At 49.8% G+C, this 13319-nt stretch overlaps 1 protein-coding gene across 1 annotated transcript; it reads left to right on the forward strand.

Moving 5' to 3' along the window:
* The first annotated feature begins 5190 nt into the window (after window positions 1-5190).
* Window positions 5191-12751, forward strand: LOC147108335 (immunoglobulin lambda-1 light chain-like). Its single transcript, XM_086004928.1, has 4 exons — window positions 5191-5304; window positions 5411-5730; window positions 6120-6156; window positions 11992-12751. Exons 1-4 carry the CDS (start codon window positions 5259-5261, stop codon window positions 12312-12314), a joined length of 726 nt encoding a protein of 241 aa, XP_085861054.1. The 5' UTR covers window positions 5191-5258; the 3' UTR covers window positions 12315-12751.
* Window positions 12752-13319: the final 568 nt, after the last annotated feature.

Below are 13319 nucleotides of genomic sequence, written 5' to 3' on the forward strand. Positions count from 1 at the left end.
AGAGATTGTCTTGAAGACGTATATGGGGCAAAAAGTCTACCCCAAAGGAAAAATAAGGGTGAAAGTGACATATAAAGGTCAGGAAATACCTAAAATGGATATATATGTATTGCCAAATGGAGGACCACCACTGCTAGGACGTGAATGGATCCAGAAGATACATTTAGATTGGCATTCCATACAGGCACTGAAGGTTGAGGCCAAAAAGGATGACGATGTCACACCTGGACGACTGTCAAAAATGCTAACTGACGCAAAAGAAGTGTTCCAGGAGGGACTAGAAACACTAAAAGGAATAACAGCAACAATAAAAATAGAGGATAATGCAAGCCCAAAGTTTCTGAAGGCCAGACCAGTGCCTTATGCGATCAGACCAGCGGTTGAAGCAGAGCTGGAAGGGTTGGAACGTTCAGGAGTACTGTCCAAAGTGGACTGGAGTGAGTGGGCTACACCCATCGTTCCTGTAATGAAGAGGTCATTGAGTAATACGCCTGGGGAACCAAAGAAGGTCCGCATCTGTGGGGATTTTAAGGTGACAGTGAACCCAGTCCTTCACACGGTGCAATATCCGCTTCCACGAATTGAGGATATTTTCGCCTCGCTATCTGGTGGTAAACGCTTCACCAAAATTGATCTAGCCCAGGTGTACTTGCAAATGGAGGTAGAAGAAGCTTCGAAACATTATCTTACGATCAACACCCATAAAGGTCTCTATCAGTACAACCGGCTGGTGTTTGGAGTAGCCTCAGCTCCGGCTATCTGGCAAAGGGTGATGGATCAGGTCCTGCAAGGGATTCCAGGGACCCAGTGTTATTTGGTCGACATCTTGGTCACGGGCGAAAATGACGGTGATCACCTCGGTAACTTGGAGAAGGTGCTCGCCAGATTAAAGGAATATGGGCTACGAGCTAATCGCCACAAGTGCGAGTTTTTCCAGAAACAGATCTTGTATTGCGGCCACGTCATCGATGAAGAGGGGTTACATAAGTCCCCTGACAAGATTGAGGCAGTAGTCAAGGCTCCAGCACCGGAAAATGTGTCACAACTGAGATCGTTCCTCAGGCTGGTAAACTATTACCACAAGTTCTTACCAAATTTGTCTACGGTATTACACCCACTGAACACCCTACTGCAAACAGGGGTACCATGGAAGTGGGATGACGAACGTAGACGAGCTTTCCAGAAGTGTAAAGAATTGATCACATCAAAAGAGGTGTTGGCCCATTTCAACCCAGCACTACCAATTCGTTTGGCATGTGATGCATCACCCTACGGCATTGGAGCGGTGCTGTCACACAAATTCCCAGATGGGTTCGAGAGGCCAGTAGCCTTTGCGTCTCGGTCACTAACCTCAGCCGAGCGCAACTACGCCCAGATTGACAGGGAGGCCCTTAGCCTAGTAAGGGGAGTAAAAAAATTCAACCACTATCTGCATGGACAGAAGTTCACCTTGCTGACTGACCACCAACCACTTGTCTCCATCTTTAATCCTAAGAAGGGCGTGCCAGTAATGACTGCACAGCGGTTACAAAGATGGTCCCTGTTTCTAGGGGCGAATCAATGTGAAATAGAATATAAAGGCACGAGACAGCATGGGAACGCTGATGGGCTATCGCGCCTGCCACTGCGTACTGTGGAGGAAGCACCAGCAGTGGACCCTATCGAGATATTTTATTCGTCGATAATTGAACGATTGCCAGTAACAAACGCGGATATAGAGAAGGAGACCCGCAATGATCCGACGCTGTCACGGGCATATGAATTGACGGTGAGGGGATGGCCAACACATGACGACTCACTGTTGCCAGCATTCTCATCCAGAAGAGAACAGCTGTCAGTATGCCAGGGGACAGTGATGTGTGGATCCAGAGTGGTGATTCCACCCAAGTTAAGGGAGAGAGTGCTAAATGAGCTACATGAAGGTCATCTGGGGGGAGTGAAAATGAAAAGCCTAGCTAGGGCTTATGTATGGTGGCTGGGAATCGATCAACAAATCGAAGACCTAACTAAGAGCTGCTTAGGATGCCAGAAGGTCCAAAATGCACCACCACATGCCCCTCTACACCCATGGGAGTGGCCCTCCTCTCCATGGCAACGGGCGCACATTGATTTCGCTGGTCCATTCATGGACTCAATGTTCTTAATAGCAGTGGATGCTCATTCAAAGTGGTATGAGGTGATAAAGATGTCTTCAACCACTACAGAGAAAACGATTGCAGTCCTACGGACCATATTTGCCAGAAACGGTTTGCCAGAGCAGATCTGCTCTGATAATGGACCACAGTTTGTGTCCGACGAGTTCCAAAAATTGATGAAAAGGAATGGGGTATTACACATCCGCCCCGTATCATCCAGCCACCAATGGATTGGCTGAGAGGTTCATACAAACCTTTAAGAAGGCGATAAAGGCCATGTGCGATGAGGAAATTCCACTACAGCATAAGATGGACAATTTCTTATTAGCCTACCGAAACGCGACACATGCAGTTACCAACCAGACCCCAGCCATGATGTTCTTTAACCGAAGGTTGAGATCTCGTCTGGACTTGTTCAGACCAAATGTGCGAAGAAATGTTGAGGACAAACAATTCCAGCACATCAACGAGAAGCCGACAAGGAGCTTCAATGTAGGGCAACCAGTCTTGGCCCGGGACTATCGAACAGAGAAGTGGCAACCCGGAACGATATGTACAAGGCAGGGGCCATTAATGTACACAGTGGATGTCGGGGAGAACATTGTGAGACGCCACGTCGATCAGATCTTAGCATCACAGGAATGCGTCAATCCCATGTCTCGAGTACCTGGGGAAGAACCTGACATACCGGTAGCATCTACTTCAGACCCAGTAGCAGTGGAACCCGATGAACTACCCGATGAAAGGGGGTCAGAATCGCCTCTGCACCAAGAACAAGAACCTCCGGAAAGGCGCTATCCCGAAAGGGTCAGGAAGCCGCCCCAAAGACTGAATCTATAAATGGAATTTTCTTATTGAATGTACATGTAAAAATGTAATTGTTATTTGAATATTAAGGGGGTATTATTAATCTAAAAAAGGAGGAATTGTAGTGTATGTGCTTTAAGTCAGAACTACTTTTTACAGCTCCTGTATACTGTAGTACCGGCAGTGACCACACCGGTATATAAGCTGTGCGCATGCCTCTGTACCCCAGTCTAGAGATTACCCTCCTCCAGTAAAGACCTGTTATTTGTTTATGTACAGCATCCGTGTAATTATTTATCCACTGAACCACGGATCTAACAAAGGCCTCTATGATCTGCCGCCCAATGATATTCAGGACTCTCTCCTCCAGCTGGCTGAGGTCGTTTATGGCAGCCTGCCACGCCCGCCTCGCCCCCCCCCCCGTGTGCCTGTCGCTGCTTCCTCCGATAATGCATGACCTTAGCCTGCAAGAGAAAGAGGAGTGTGTGAGTGAGTGTGGTTCAATGTGTTGGGTGGTGTGCCTGCCATAGTTGAATAGCTGTCAGTGTGTGCAAGGTGTGAGATGTGGGTATGAATATTGCAGCAGTGGTAAGGTTGTGAGGGTGAACCGATGCTCTGATTGTAAGGTGTGAGTGCTGATAGGTAGAGATTGTTGGTAGGTGAGTGCTGGGAGTGTGATGCATTGAGTAGTGTGTGTGGCTTGTCTTGCAGATGGTGGGATATGGCATTTGCTGAAGCCTTCACTCACCTTGACCTCCTGTGTGAGGTCATTAAACTTCTGTCGACACTGGATGGCCGACCTTGGGGCTACAGTGCTGCGAGCTGTCTCCCTGTGCTGTGTCTCCCCCATGGGTTTGCACTACTGTCTTCTTCCAGCTGCAGCTGTGAGTGGCTTGACAATGAGGTGCTGTAGCATCAATGTATCTCCCCTTGAAGTACTGAATAAAGCCTGTGGCAAACATGACTGGGAATTAGACTGTAACTGATATTGGCCCACCTTGAGCGTTAAGCCAATGAGCAGCAGTTTTGGCGCTGAAATCAAGACTATAATCATGAATTTTGTGTGCTACCTAGACCATTGTGACCTGGCACAGCTTAACATCGTTGGGCCACGACACTGCCCATTTCGTGGCCATATCCAATTTCTAGGCCATTATCCCTTTAAACAGTGAGGTGTCTAACAGTTACTGAAAGGAAGATGTCAGATGGAACAGAAACCAAGATATTTGTGTAATGTGGGTATAAAATACAGATCTAGAGGGTTTCACTCTGTTCTGGACAGCCCCTCTCCTTAAAATAACAGTGCACAGTTCCTGCTGGGACCCCAGGTGTTTGTCAGTTTCACGCCCACTAGGGGCAGCTGGTTTGGGCGGCACCAAACCTCATTCAAATACTGGAAGCTGATTGGTCGAAGACACATCTCGGTGCAGTTTAGCTTCAACCAATCCTTTTTGGTATTTAAATGAGGTGCAAATGGCTCTCAATGTCCTGATTCTATGAAAATAGCAAATACTCAGATAATAGACTGTATTTAGCGGTTAGTAGAATATATTTAATAGACTTAATAGTCAACTGCTGGTTGTTAGCAGGTCAAAGTATGATAGTCAGCTGGCTGGCAAGTTAGTAAATCGGTAACTAGTTACAACTTCAGCCCCTTCCCTGTTAAGCATGTTCACTCACTGTTGGACCAGTGGCAACACACACACAGCAAGATTGTCTGAACACTAACTGAGGGGGTTCACCAACACATTGAGTCAGGACTCTGTGGAGGAGTCACACAGAGTAAGTGTCCTAGGGTGAGGAGCCCGCTGTATAGAGAATGTTTCAAATGGTTTCTCTGGGAGGGAGCTCCCAGGAACGTGCGCTGTATCAGTGTGTGGTGCTGATAAGTGTCACAGTCCTCCAGTATTATAAGGTGTCTGTATTAATGAAAGAGCCACAAGCTGTGAGTATTGCACCAGACTGTGGTATAGCAGAGAGTTCTTGTTATCGGAGGAGTGATCTACAGTTTAAACTCCAACCCTGGAGAGAAGAAGCAGAAACTGGGAAATATCAGACAATAAACGATCTTCTGTTTAAGATGTAAGTCAGTTGCTGACAGTGCTGAGGTGTCACTGCCTCAATCTGACAGTCTCTGACGCTGAATGGGAGGGTTTCAGATCCTTGCCCTGGTTGGTCAGTGTGAATCACTCTAATTTGCATGGATTTCCTTCCTGATGTGAATGGGTCTATAACTGGGCTCAATGGGCAGCTGCTGCCACAGTCTGTCACAGATACACTCGGGGAAGGCAGGCAGGAAGCTCACTGGCAGAAACGATGCGGACGCTGTGCTTCTTCTGGTCTCTGGCGCTGTGGCTGGGCTGTAAGTACAGACACTGAACTCTGCCCCTTTCCGCAGCAGAAGATGGGGGGCTTGGGATCACATTTAAAGAGTCAATGTGTAATGTTTAATCCCTGCTCTTTTACAGGTGGACAGTCTCAGACTCTGACTCAGCCTCCAGACCTGACAGTGAAACCAGGAGAAACGGCCACACTCGACTGTAACATTGGAACGGGTGATGGCTATTATGTGAGCTGGTACAAGCAGACACCAGGAGCAGCTCCTCAATGGATCCTCTATTACTATTACTCTCTCAGTGCCCCTACCTATGGTTCTGGGTTTACCAGCGACCGTTTCACATCGCAAGCCAACAGCGGCCACAACATTTACCAGTTAATCATAAAGAACGTGGAGGTGAATGACGCTGCCGTCTATTACTGTGGAAAGTGGGTCTCAGCAAGCAGTGCTTATGTGTCACAGTGACAGAAGGTAAAACAAAAACTGGGAGCAGCAAATTTTATACACTTAATATCTTTCTATTTGATAAAACATTAGAATGTTTTACAGTTCATAAAATCACTTTAATTTTGTCCTTTTAAATAATATTTTCTAATTTTATATCATTTCAGAATTGCTAACATTCTGAGTCTCACTGCCCAGTATTGGGTGTTGCAGACATTTAATCTCAGTCTGGGGATGTTGCTGTGAGTTCATTCCTTCCTGCCCCACACCAGCTGGGACACTCTGAATACATGAAGTCTGATTAATGCTGGGACTGGAGCTTCTCAACGTGTTTTCTGTCTGATTCCAGGGTCCTGGGTAATTGTATGGACTGAACCCTAGAACATCACACTGTGTGGGTGCTCGGCAAAGGGACCAAGCTCTTTGTTGCAGGTAAGTGGCTGGGAGTTCCCTCCTGGAGAAACTAGCTGTGTGAATTTGAACATTTAGAAATTCATTAATAATTTAAACTGTCTTTTCTACTATTTGTTAGACACTAATTTTAGAGTGAAAATGCTGATTCCAGTACAATCTTGTTTAGTGTCCAGCACTCGCTCTGTTAATTAGTGCTGTTTCTAGCAGTATCTGCTAATTAGTGCTGTGTAATTTTTTGCAATCTTTTCATTCCCCAAATTATCTGAAGATGGATCGCATTTTTTAAATAGTCAGTCTTGGTCACTGTGTTTGGTGCAGCTTTTTCAAACCTGAATGGAGGGAGAAAGGGTTACATTGTGGCCCCCCTGCTCCTCCCATGGTTGAGCTGCTTTATTTAACAATGGTGAGAATATTTTTCACCATGAGGTGGGCTGGGATGTATTAAACATATAATACATGTGTGTCAACTGTGGTTCAGTTAATAAAAACTAAAGACTTGCATTTATATAGCGCCTTTCATGACCACCGGACGTCCCAAAGCGCTTTCCAGCCAATGAAATACTTTTTGAAGTGTAGTCACTGTTGTAATGTGGGAAACGCGGCAGCCAATATGCGCACAGCAAGCTCCCACAAACAGCAATGTGATAATGAGGAGATAATCTGTTTTTGTTATGTTGGTTGAGAGATAAATATTAGCCAGGACACCAGGGATAACTCACCCGCTTTTCGAAATAGTGCCGTAGGATCTTTTAGTAGGGGAGTTATCCAAGGTGTACCTGCCAATATTTATCCCTCAATCAGTGTCATTAAAACAAATTATCTGATCATTATCAAATTGCTGTTTGTGGGAGCTTGCTGTGTGTAAATGAGCTGCTGCGTTTCCTACATTACAAGTGACGACACTTCAAAGTACTTAAATGGCTCTTAAATGCTTTGGGATGTCATGATAGGCGCTATAGAAATGCAAGTCTTTCTTTCCATTAAATTAAAAATTGAACAAATAATTGCATTTATATAACCTTATGTCCCAAAGTGTTGCACGTTGACTGCACTTCAAAAGTAATCCATTCAATGTTCTGCAGTAAAACACAGCAAGATCCCATACACAACAGTGAGACAGTATTGCTTTAGAGAGGAATATTGGACAGGACACTGGGACAACCATGTCATGGGATCTCTTACATCCATCTGAATCAATTGATGGGCCTCAGTTTAATGTCATTTCCTAAAATAGCACCACTAATAATGCAGTATTGTACTCCCTCAGGACTGTACTGAAGTGTGGCCTAGACAGAGTTCCAGATTCCATAGATTAGACTGCTCAGGATTGGTGGTTCTGGGTCTGTTTAATACCATGGATGTTGCCGAGAGTTCATTATTCTGTCATTCTTGCCCACCCCAGCATTCCCCCCCACATTCTGATTTCAACCGTGCCACGTTGTGCTCTGATCCACATTTGCCTGCACCAATTTCATCCTGATCCTTAAACCATTTTTGACAGATCATCAATTCCCTACCAGTCACTCCCTTTCCATAAACAACTTCCCTCCCTTCCCCAGTTGAGGTCCTCGACAGCACCTTTTGAGCCAGTGCAGAGACTGTGTACCCCATCCAACTCCCCACCCTCAGACACTGTACCCCATCCAGCTCCCCGCCCTCAGACAATGTACCGCGTCCAGCTCCCCGCCCTCAGACACTGTACCCCATCCAACTCCCGACCCTCAGACACTGTACCCCATCCAACTCCCCACCCTCAGACACTGTACCGCGTCCAGCTCCCTGCCCTCAGACACTGTACCCCATCCAGCTCCCTGCCCTCAGACACTGTACCCCATCCAGCTCCCTGCCCTCAGACACTGTACCCCATCCAGCTCCCTGCCCTCAGACACTGTACCCCATCCAACTCCCCACCCTCAGACACTGTACCCCATCCAACTCTCCACCCTCAGACAATGTACCGCGTCCAGCTCCCCGCCCTCAGACACTGTACCCCATCCAACTCTCCACTCTCAGACACTGTACCCCATCCAACTCCCCACCCTCAGACACTGTACCCCATCCAACTCCCCACCCTCAGACACTGTACCCCATCCAACTCCCCACCCTCAGACACTGTACCCCATCCAACTCCCCACCCTCAGACACTGTACCCTGTCCAGCTCCCTGCCCTCAGACACTGTACCCCATCCAACTCTCCACCCTCAGACAATGTACCGCGTCCAACTCCCCGCCCTCAGACACTGTACCCCGTCCAGCTCTCCACCCTCAGACACTGTACCCCGTCCAGCTCCCTGCCCTCAGACACTGTACCCCGTCCAGCTCCCTGCCCTCAGACACTGTACCCCATCCAACTCTCCACCCTCAGACAATGTACCGCGTCCAACTCCCCGCCCTCAGACACTGTACCCCGTCCAGCTCTCCACCCTCAGACACTGTACCCCATCCAACTCCCCACCCTCAGACACTGTACCCCATCCAACTCCCCACCCTCAGACACTGTACCCTGTCCAGCTCCCTGCCCTCAGACACTGTACCCCATCCAACTCTCCACCCTCAGACAATGTACCGCGTCCAACTCCCCGCCCTCAGACACTGTACCCCGTCCAGCTCTCCACCCTCAGACACTGTACCCCGTCCAGCTCCCTGCCCTCAGACACTGTACCCCGTCCAGCTCCCTGCCCTCAGACACTGTACCCCGTCCAGCTCCCCACCCTCAGACACTGTACCCCATCCAACTCTCCACCCTCAGACACTGTACCCCGTCCAGCTCCCTGCCCTCAGACACTGTACCCCGTCCAGCTCTCCACCCTCAGACACTGTACCCCGTCCAGCTCCCTGCCCTCAGACACTGTACCCCGTCCAGCTCCCTGCCCTCAGACACTGTACCCCATCCAACTCTCCACCCTCAGACAATGTACCGCGTCCAGCTCCCTGCCCTCAGACACTGTACCCCGTCCAGCTCCCTGCCCTCAGACACTGTACCCCATCCAACTCTCCACCCTCAGACACTGTACCCCGTCCAGCTCCCTGCCCTCAGACACTGTACCCCGTCCAGCTCTCCACCCTCAGACACTGTACCCCGTCCAGCTCCCCGCCCTCAGACAATGTACCCCGTCCAGCTCCCCGCCCTCAGACACTGTACCCCGTCCAGCTCCCTGCCCTCAGACACTGTACCCCGTCCAGCTCCCTGCCCTCAGACACTGTACCCCGTCCAGCTCCCTGCCCTCAGACACTGTACCCCATCCAGCTCCCCACCCTCAGACACTGTACCCCGTCCAGCTCCCCGCCCTCAGACACTGTACCCCGTCCAGCTCCCCGCCCTCAGACACTGTACCCCGTCCAGCTCCCCACCCTCAGACACTGTACCCCATCCAGCTCCCTGCCCTCAGACACTGTACCCCATCCAACTCTCCACCCTCAGACACTGTACCCCATCCAGCTCCCCACCCTCAGACACTGTACCCCATCCAACTCCCCACCCTCAGACACTGTACCCCGTCCAGCTCCCTGCCCTCAGACACTGTACCCCGTCCAGCTCCCCGCCCTCAGACACTGTATCCCGTCCAGCTCCCTGCCCTCAGACACTGTACCCCATCCAACTCCCCACCCTCAGACACTGTACCCCGTCCAGCTCCCTGCCCTCAGACACTGTACCCCGTCCAACTCCCCGCCCTCAGACACTGTACCCCGTCCAGCTCCCTGCCCTCAGACACTGTACCCCGTCCAGCTCCCTGCCCTCAGACACTGTACCCCATCCAACTCCCCACCCTCAGACACTGTACCCCGTCCAGCTCCCTGCCCTCAGACACTGTACCCCGTCCAACTCCCCGCCCTCAGACACTGTACCCCGTCCAGCTCCCCGCCCTCAGACACTGTACCCCATCCAACTCCCCACCCTCAGACACTGTACCCCATCCAGCTCCCCGCCCTCAGACACTGTACCCCATCCAACTCCCCACCCTCAGACACTGTACCCTGTCCAACTCCCCACCCTCAGACACTGTACCCCGTCCAGCTCCCTGCCCTCAGACACTGTACCCCGTCCAGCTCCCCGCCCTCAGACACTGTACCCCGTCCAGCTCCCCACCCTCAGACACTGTACCCCGTCCAGCTCCCCACCCTCAGACACTGTAGCCCGTCCAGCTCCCTACCCTCAGACACTGTACCCTGTCCAGCTCCCCACCCTCAGACACTGTACCCCGTCCAGCTCCCCACCCTCAGACACTGTACCCCATCCAGCTCCCTGCCCTCAGACACTGTACCCCGTCCAGCTCCCCGCCCTCAGACACTGTACCCCGTCCAGCTCCCCACCCTCAGACACTGTACCCCATCCAGCTCCCCGCCCTCAGACACTCTCCTCCCAGTTCATGCTGGAACTCTCCTTCTGACTCCCATCTTCTATTTCCCTTCCTCTTCCCTTCATTGCCATCCATTCCCCTCCGCACTGCTCCTTTGAGTCCTGATGCTAAGTGATTCTGGTTGCTGCACATTCTGAGGCTGGAGCTCTGGTTCTGGGTACAATTCCCCCCCAATGGTGTGTGGGGACCAGAATCTGTCTGTAGCCGGACTCTGGTAGGAGCGGCACTGCGGTGAAAAGGCTCTCTGGTTTGTGCTGATGTTTGGCATTGACCGCTAACACCCGGACCAGGCCCCACACCACTGGCTCCCTGTGAATTCTGTTGGTTGCCATGTCAACTGCGTCTGTACTGGTGGGTTAGTGTTGCTGCTTTGTGTACATGGCCGGCAGCCCCACATCAGCACTTGCAGATTTTCCTTTTTTAAAACATTTTGCAACTTCCTATTTCCCACCGTGTACACTTGGATATTGAGAATCGTCCCTCCCATTCCCTTAGGCTTGTGTCCATGGGAGCTGTGAGCCCTCCACCACCTTGCCCCAATTGACCATTCTTCATAGATTAGCCGGGACAGTGAGTGTTGGCGGGTCATTCACCTGTCAATAGCCTTGTCCTGTCCTGGCCTCACACCCACAACTGAGCACCTTCCCAATGGGGGGAGTGGGAGGCGGGAGAAGGGTCACTGGATATCAACCAGGAAAGGGGACGTTAGCTTTTTGTTCCCCTCTCCTAACCCAGGGGCAATGTGCCAATTGGAGCCTCATCACAGACCAACCTGTCACTTACTGTCTGTAGAGCTCGGGACCACATGCCTGGTGCCCTCACCCACTGAGTGGAGAGTTTGAGATCTTTTTATCCTTCCCTCGGCAGTGGTGGCACAGCAGGGGCATTAGTGATGGGTGGTGAGGGAAGGGGCGAATTATAGAGGAGGAACGTGCAGCTGGTAGGACAGGGTGTGGGTAGATTACACGGGTATGGTGCCACTTTATACTTGCAGTGTGTCTCTCCCAAGTCCCTTAATGGCTCAGTGCCAAAACGCATCACCTGTTTGGGAAGATTATCAACTTGAAATTAATGGTCACAGAGGCAGAGGTCACTGGTTTGTGGTCAGAAGTGGGATCCTAGATCACTTTTCTCTCCCTAACCTGGGATACTGAGGCCAAGTGAGGCATCCCTGGTGCTCCCGCCCTAGATCAGCTAACTTGGCACAGACCGGGGATGGATCCTGGGAGCAGGAGGTGAAGTCCCAGAGTGAGTGATGCTCTAATCTAACGAGTCACCAGTAGGATCCTAAACAGGAATTTTATGTCAAGATATTGTAGCTCTTCCTGTTTTGAGAGCCTGGACAATATAAAAGGGGCAATGCCCTGTCACTCAGTGAACTTCTGGGGCCCACTATAGGAAGCTGCAATCTTTAAAATCTGCTTCTATTAAACTCTGAAATGCTGAACTTTTCTATAACTTTATACAAACACGTCTTCTCTGGTTCCTATTGCAGCTGAGCAACTCCCTGAGCCTTCAGTAAAACTGCTTGGGCCTTCAGCCAAGGAGATGTCCTCTAAAGGAGCAGGCACCTTAGTTTGCCTGGTCAGCAAACTGTCCATGGGCTTCGCTGCGGTCAGCTGGACAGTCGATGGGAGTCCGACGAGCAGTGAGGTCCAAACCAGCACCGTGTCGCGGAACACGGACAACACCTTCAGTCTCAGCAGCTACCTGACGGTCCCCGGCACAGACTGGAGCAATGGGAAGGTGTACTCCTGTACAGTTCAACAAGGAACAGCTTCCAAAACAACCGCAACAGTCGCACAATCCAACTGTTAAATAGCTCGAAGCTTCACTCGTGTATGCTGCCTGAATAGTGGGAAAGTGTCACTTTCCCCATTATCCACCCTGTATCCCTCACCATCCCCATCTTCTTTCCCCTTTCCCAACCCCATTATCCACCCTCTACCCTTGGTATTTGCTGCATTTTGTGCTTCTGTTTTGCTTTGAATGGTTCTGCTATATCATTTGAAGTGTTTGTACCTGAGGCAGGTTTTGCTCAGTTTCTCCTATTAAAAGAGACTACACAAGGGTTAAAGTGACCAGTTACTGGTCTCTAATCAGGAATTTCAGTTCAAATGGGTGGTTTTTCCAGGACCAGTGCTGAATTTAATGAAAATGGTTTAATGAAGATAGTTTATGATCTGTCAAGAGCATCAGACTGACAACTACTGTCACTGAGCGTAACTTCCAATAAAGAGAATCTGTGCAGGAAATATTTCCGTGTGTGTGTTTTGTCACCTTGTGGCTCCTCCCCATCCCTGACACCAGCAAGTGGTCTAGATGTGAGGAGAGCCAACACTTTGCTCCAATTCTTGTCCTGTTTCCATGCATCCAATAATGTTGAGGGAAGTCAGAGAGGAAACAGCAGAGGGTCTGATCACACTTATTCAAACATCCTTAGATATAGAAGTTGGGTCAGATGCCTGGAGGGTTATGACTGTAACATCTGTTCATAAAAGAATAAACGATCTAACTATAGACCAGTGAGATTAATAGCACCAGTGGTAAGTTTCTAGAGGCCACAATACAGGATAAATTTTATTAATATTCACCTAGATACTTGGGCTTATTAAGGAGATTCAGCAGCATTTCATAAAAGCCAAGTTATGTCAAAGAAATTTAACAGAATTCTTTGAGGAGAGTGTCTATTGGTGAAGGAAATGCAGTAGATGTTGTGTATATGGACGTTCAAAAAGGGTTGATAAGCTGCGTCTTAACAGGCTTGTTGATAAAATTAAGGGGATGCTGTCATGTACTCCCCCGCCCCAGTGCCACCCTTCC

This window comes from Somniosus microcephalus, chromosome 13 (assembly GCF_052327205.1).
Source record: "Somniosus microcephalus isolate GS21.2 chromosome 13, FLI_Smic_1.0, whole genome shotgun sequence".
Lineage (NCBI taxonomy): Eukaryota > Metazoa > Chordata > Chondrichthyes > Squaliformes > Somniosidae > Somniosus > Somniosus microcephalus.

Coding starts and splice junctions, on each gene's coding strand:
- LOC147108335 (XM_086004928.1), top strand. CDS start 5,259: ATGCGGACGCTGTGCTTCTTCTGGTCTCTGGCGCTGTGGCTGGGCT. Junction 5,731..6,119: donor GGGTCTCAGCAAGCAGTGCT/TATGTGTCACAG, acceptor CATCACACTGTG/TGGGTGCTCGGCAAAGGGAC. Junction 6,157..11,991: donor GACCAAGCTCTTTGTTGCAG/GTAAGTGGCTGG, acceptor TTCCTATTGCAG/CTGAGCAACTCCCTGAGCCT.